This window comes from Tupaia chinensis, unplaced genomic scaffold (assembly GCF_000334495.1).
Source record: "Tupaia chinensis unplaced genomic scaffold, TupChi_1.0 Scaffold144336_1, whole genome shotgun sequence".
Taxonomy (NCBI): Eukaryota; Metazoa; Chordata; class Mammalia; order Scandentia; family Tupaiidae; genus Tupaia; species Tupaia belangeri.
The window spans coordinates 1,022,588-1,029,404 of NW_006204194.1; the positions used below are offsets into that span (position 1 = coordinate 1,022,588).

General features: G+C 44.3%; 1 protein-coding gene across 1 annotated transcript in view; it reads right to left on the minus strand.

Moving 5' to 3' along the window:
- Window positions 1-4,495: 4,495 nt before the first annotated feature.
- ZSCAN4 (zinc finger and SCAN domain containing 4) overlaps window positions 4,496-6,817 on the minus strand; it is a 4,848-nt gene continuing 2,526 nt past the window's right edge. The window contains exons 2-3 of the mRNA XM_027767620.1: window positions 5,378-5,543; window positions 4,496-5,287 (exon numbers count right to left, since the gene is read on the minus strand). Of these exons, the coding sequence (XP_027623421.1) occupies window positions 4,530-5,287; window positions 5,378-5,543 (924 nt within the window). The 3' untranslated portion in view covers window positions 4,496-4,529. The remainder of the gene's footprint in view (window positions 5,288-5,377; window positions 5,544-6,817) is intronic.

The window sequence follows — 6,817 nt, forward strand, 5'->3', positions numbered from 1 at the left end:
GGTGCATCTTCTTCTTAGATCTTGATTACCAGGGAGGGTCTTTGGATGAGAGGGTTTCCAGGAATTTTTAGTTCCAAACCAGCTTAATTACTTTAGTCCCAGATTGGCTTAAGAATTTTGAGCCTCGGGTCAGCTTTTGAGAACTTCAGCTTCAGGCTAGGGTGGCAGTAATTACAAGAGCCTAGAAATAAATTCTGTCTGGTTTAGTAAAGACAAGGTTAGTATATACTAAAGTGAAATACTTATGTTATCTCTGGGGTAGTCTACAGCTAAGAGGGTAGTCTACATAGGAAAGGAATGTGGTCTTGTGAGTAGCTAAAGGTTACTGTGTACTTGGGACTCTCTACATGCTGCTCTATACAATGACCGTGGCTTGGGGAATGGCAATCTTCCCTTGTCCTGAGAGTAAGGGTGGCTTATGGTCTTTGGGGTAACAGCATCTCATGGATGAGTCTCTGAGCCCCTCCTGGCTACTGAGATCCTTCGCCCATTAGTAATCCCCAGTAGGAGAAGTGAATGTAGCATTCTTTATTGACATTTTCCAGGAGGGTGGGATGAGTCTAATGGGAGTAACTCCTGTTCGCAGCCACCGCCCTACGCAGCTGCCACCTTAGTGGATCCACATTCTTTCAAGATTATTGTAAAAGTTATAATAAGGCTGGGGGTGCCTTTATGGGGTACCGGGTTATGGCAATAAGGCCCATGGCAGAGAAACTGAGTGCAGGCCAGTACAGTAACACAATGAAGGTGAGGTCCAGAACTCGTAAAACTGTTGACCTTGCAAACAGTTCTCAGCCGAGTCCTTGCTCTAGGCCTGAGGGGCAGTTCTTTCATACTCAGCTTGTGTTAACTGCATGGTCCCAGCAGGGTGGGGGTGGGGAGAGGTGATAAAGCACTTCCCATAGAGAATGTTCACAACACAATCACTTCCCCTCCATCTCTCTCTTCTTTGGAATTTTAGACACACACGCACGCACCTGTACCCAGTGTGTTTTTCTAGGCACCAGGTCCTAGACTCAAACAGCGCAGTTGGCCATGTGGGATTCAGCCTCTTTAACTACCCAACTATGGGCTATCCCAGGACACATTTATTTTGATGGAAGAAGAAAACTTTTTCATCCTGCCTGAGACTTAGTGACATGAAAGAGACCATGAAGGAAGAAAAACACTGTTTTGCAACCTGTAAACCAAGGGTAAAAATATCATGCTTGGGCTTTAACTGCTCTAGAGATTGATCTGGTAGAATATGGCTCGTTACCAGACTGGCCCAAGGTCTTCAAATAAACAAAGATACTTTTTTTTTTTTTTTTTTGCTATGGGGTGAGTGCATTCAGCAGAGAGAGACAGGGAGCGAGAGAGAAGGAAAATGAGAAAGCATCCCCCAGTAGGGGATGGCAATGCTGCAATCCCTTCTTCATTCTCCTCTCAGGATTTTGGGGATGCACACATACCCACCTTCTGTGTTTTTCAAGCTGCTGTGTCCAGGACTTGAACCTCACAGTTGGCCATGTGAGATCCAGTTGCCTTAACCTTCACACTTCTGTTGGCCTAACATAGACACTCTTATTTATTTTTTTTTTTTCGAGAGGTTTTTGCTACAGGGTGTATGCGCTTGCCAGAAAGACAGAGAGAGACAGAGGGACAGAAAGTGAGAAATCATCCCCCAGGGGGGATGGCACCACTGCAATCCCTTCTCCTCCATTTCCCTCTCGGGATCTTGGGCATGCACACAGGCACCCACCAGGTCCAGGATTCAAACTGCAGTCAGCTACATGGGAGTCCAGCGACATAGCCATTACACCAACTGCTGGTCCCCCAACAAAGACACTCTTACTAGGCAGAATACTAAACTCTTGGCAGTCATCTCTTTTTTTTTAATGATTTATTTATTTAATTCTATTTGCTATTCTTTTAAAATTTGACCAGAGAGAGAAAAGTGAGATAGCAAGTCACTGGATCCAGGACTCGAATTGCGGTTGGCCATGTGGGAATCCAGCGTTTTTAACTCCCACACCACCTGCTGGCCCTATTTTTTTTGTTTTTAGAATTTTTTTAAAATTTAATTTAATTTATTCATTCATTTATTTTAATATGACCAGAAAGAGACAGAGAGAGAAAGGGAAAGTGAAAAAGCAAGCCACCAGGTCTTGGACTTGAACCACAGTCACCCAGGTGGGAGTGTCCAGCACCTTAACCATGATGCTATCTGCTGGTCCCCCCCTTTTTTTTTTTTTTTTTTTTTGGGGGGGAGAGAGAGAGAGCAAGCCACCACCAAGACAGAGAGAAAAAGAGAGACAGAAATTGAGAAATCACCTCCTACAGGGCATGGCCACGCCACAATCCCCTCTTTTTTTTTTTTTTTTTTTTTTGAGACAGGCTCTGTTATGAGTCTTCGCCAGACAGATAGAGAGACAGAAAGCAAGAAATCACCCCCCAGGGGGGATGCCACACCACAATCCCTTCTCCTCCATTCTCCTCTTGTGATCTTGGGCATGCACGCACAAGCACCCAGTGTGAGTGAGCTTTAAGCCACCGGGTCTGGGACGCAAATCATGGTCAACTATGTGGGAGTCCAGTGACATAGCCATTACACCAACTGCTGGGCCCACAATCCCTTCTATTCTCCTCTCAGGATTTTGGGCATGCATGCACATGTGCCTGGTGTGAGTTTCAAACCTCTGGGTCCAGGACTCAAATCTTGTCAATCATGTGGGAATCCAGTGCCATAACCATTATTCTATCTGCTGGGCCCTGGCAATCAACTCTTAAGAGCCAAAGCAAAGGCCGGGCCAGAGCTCGTAATAAAGTTCATTATTTTCCTTTATTTAGTGACCATGCTGCAATCCCTTCTCCTTCATTCTCCTCGTAGGATTTTGGACAACCACACAAATGCGCTCAGCATACTTTTCAAGCCACCATGTCTAGGACTCAAACTATGCAGTTGCCCATGTGAATCCAGTGCCACCTAGGTTAATTCTTTACTACATAGATTATTGTGGTTTGTTGCTGTTTTATTGCTTTTTGTTTGTTTTTAGAGAAGGAAGATGAGCAGGGAAATGATGAGAAGAGCAAGGTGGGAGTGAGGATATTAGCTTTAGCAGCGGGACCAATCAGACTTTGCTATAGGGCATGTGCGTTCACCAGAGAGATGGAAAGACAGAAAACAGAAACAAAAAAATCACCCCACGGGTGGAGAGGGGATGGCCATGCCCCACTCCCTTCTCTTCCACTTTCCTCTTGGGATTTTGGGCACACATGCACAAGCTCTCTGCCTAAGCTTTTAAGCCTCGGGGTCCAGGACTCAAACCGTGGTTGACCACATGGGAGTCTAGCAAGGTATCTATTACACCATCTGCTGGTCCCAAGTTTCAATCCTTTGCTTGCATACACCCACTTGGTTGAAAACCTGGGTGAGAAGTGTTTCTCTAGAAATGTCTATCCCCAAACACATTCCAGGCAGTGGCCTTTTAAGCAAACCTGTCTCAGATAATGTCCCCCTAAATAAAGCCTTTCTCCTTGACAGACTACAAGGTGACTAAATTCATGGTTCAAAGTTTGACTTTTCTGGCAGCGAGTGACTGTTCCCATCAGGGGAAAGGGAAGAAAGAAACAGTGCTGGCATAAAGTAGAGTAAGAAGAAGGGATTAGGTGGGGAAGAACAGATAAAAATGTGGACACAATTCCCACAGGGGAGGGTCAGGAGGGAGACTACATGCTCAACATAAAACACAGCTTAATCTGAAGGCTTTTCATCTTTTTTTAAAAAAAGACTTATTTTTTTTTAGAGGTTTTTGCTATAAGGCCTGTGTGCTTGCTAGAAAAACAGAGAGACAGAAAGCAAGAAATCAACCCCCAGGGGGGATGGCCATGCTGCAATCCCTTCTCCTCCATTCTCCTCTCAGGATCTTGGGCACACACGCACACACGCCCAGCTTGAGTTTAAGCCACTGGGTCTTTGGACTTGAACTGCAGTCGACTACATGGGAGTCCAGCGACATAGCCATTACACCAACTGCTGGTCCTTGTAACAGATTCAAACTTTGTTCTGTGGTACAAAAACAGTCCAAAATTCATCACAGACACACAACCAAGGATCCAGAAACCACAGGGAAGAGGAACCTAGATAAATATCAAAAACATACACCCCGATACCATATTAAAACAAAAAAGCCAAAGCCAAAGAAATGTCCTTTACAGAGGGAGGAAGGGGGCATTTACCTGTAAAGGAGAACTAGAGCAGAATTCTTGTCAGGAAACAGGTAGTCAAGAGGAGAGTGAAGCAGGCAAGCCTCATGGCCTGGTGGTTGAGGCAGTAATCTCACATGGCCCACCTACGCAGTTCAAACACAAGTCTGGTGTGTTGAGCATAAGAGTGCATGCCCAAGATCCACACAGGGTGGGAAAAGTGCAGAAGGGACTGCAGAGGGAACAACTGCTGGTCCCTTGATTTTTCTTCTTTAAAAGTTTATTTCTTTCTTTCATGGAGGAATGGGGGGGGTGTACAACATGCACACATTTATTTATAGACATTACATCAGGACGACAGGTGAGGAAGCTTCTGCTGAGGAGGGAACACTTTTGAAGGTAATTTTCTGGTGAGTCCTCAGGTGGCGGTGATACGTGGATGACTGGCGGTAACTTCTCTGGCACAGGGAACACACATAGGGTTTCTCTCCTGTGTGGATCCTCTCATGAGCTTGCAGATTGGTTTTGTGGCTGAAGGACTTCTCACACATGCTGCATGTGAAAGGCTTCTCTCTTCTGTGAATTATCTGATGCATCTTTAGGTCTGATGCCTGGAAGAAACCTTTGTGACACTCAGTACAAACAAATGGTCTCTCATTCCTGTGTCTTCTCTGGTGGGCTGATAAATGACAGAGATACCTAAAGATCTTGGGACATTCTCCACATTTGTATGGTTTTGGGGGTCCATGAAATCTTTCTTGCTGTTCCTCACAAGTGGAGTTCCTCTCATTGTTCTGGTGGGTAGAGACAGACTCAGGGGAGGACTGCTCTGGATTGCAAAGAAACTCTGATTCCACCTCCAAAGAGAAATCTTGATTAAAATGTTCCTTCAGGGTCTCTTCCTGGAACCTAGAGGTGCCTAGCCCCACTCTGCGGGTATTGTGAGAGTTCTCACAAGAAACACCTTTGTCATCAGGCCCAAGGCTGTTCTCTTTCTGGATAATGAGTAGAGAAGATAGCTGACTGCCTTGAACAGTAATGCTATCATTTACCTGAGTAGTTTTCACAGAGATGTTGGAGCCAACTTCTTCATCTTCATCTCCTATAAAAATAAAGAAGTTACCCAATGAAGTTATACCCAAGAAGGGTGCACATAGAATACCCCTTTGGTGTGCATATTCACCTGACTCACCTTGTCCTGTCTCCAGGAGAGTATCTTGGGGAGTCTGGAAGGGTGTCTCCAAGGTCTCTCCTATTGGGGTTCCTGCAGCCTTCTGTTTAGTGAGATGAACAATAACTTGTCTTAAGGGCATATTCTCAGAAAAGAGTGCTTCTTCTCCCTGCATGTGGACACGGACCTGTAAACAAAGCCAGATCACTGTTGTATCTAAATCTGTTGTGTAGCAGAAACCTTTTTGGAAAAACTTGCTTCAATAGACTTTTACAAGATTCCTCAGCTGTAGGCTACCACATCTCCTGGTCCAGACCTTATCTCTGATAGGTAATATTCTTATTCACAAGTTACTGTCATGTTCTATAAAGTCACTATAGACACTGAATTTGCAAATACTGAATCTTTGCCCCCAGGAAAGACACAAAGTTAGTTTCCTGTGAGCTCTGGTCACAATATTTCATCAACCAATCAGTACAGAACTTTGATTTTTGTGTGTGCCCACTTAAAGATACTTTCTATAATATATATTCTTAATTAGTTAGCATTGAACACATGACCAACAGCACTACAACCATACCTGTTTGGTACTTATTTAATCAAGTATTATTTCTGTAAGTTACATAACAGCTTTCTTTCACTTAGGAACACTACCCAGCACTTCAGTTCGATAATTGGGTGACTTTTTTAAAAAGAATGAATTATTGGGACCACCGGATGGCATAATGGTTACATCGCTGGACTCTGTAGTCTGTAGTGGTTCAAGTCTTGGATCTGGTGGCTTAAAACTCACACGGGCGAGGGTTGGGGGTGAAGACAGGTGTCATGGTGGCTTGGGAGTGGAACTCCCACATGGCCAACCACAGTTTGAGTCCTGAACCTGGTGGCTTGCATTCTTACTTTCCCTCTCTCTTTCTCTCTCTCTCTGGTCAAATTAAAAAATAATAATAAAATTAGATAAATAATTTTTTTTTAAAAAAAGCACACTGGGTGTGTATGTGAGTACATGCCCAAAATCCCAAGAGGAGAACAGAGAAGAGATTGCAGAGTAGCCATGATTTCTTGCTTTCTGTCTCTCTATCTCTCCGGTGAGTGTACATGCCCTATAGCAAAAATCTCTCTCTCTCAAAAAAAGAATGATTATGTATTGGGATTAGCAGATGGCATAATGGTTACATTACTGGGCTCCCATATGGCCGATTGCAGTTCAAGTCCTGGATCCCGTAGCTTGAAACTCACGCCAGTACATGTGTGTGCATGCCCAAAATAGAATGAAGGAGAAGGGATTGTGGCATGGCCATCACTCTGGGGGTTAATTTCTTTCTGTCTCTCTGTCTCTCCCTCTCTCTTCAGCAAGCACAAGCATCCTATGGAAAAATCTCTCTTAAAAATTTTTTAAAATAAAAATAAAAAGGGACCAGCAAGGAACCAGCAGTTAGCGTAATGGCTATGTCGCTGGAC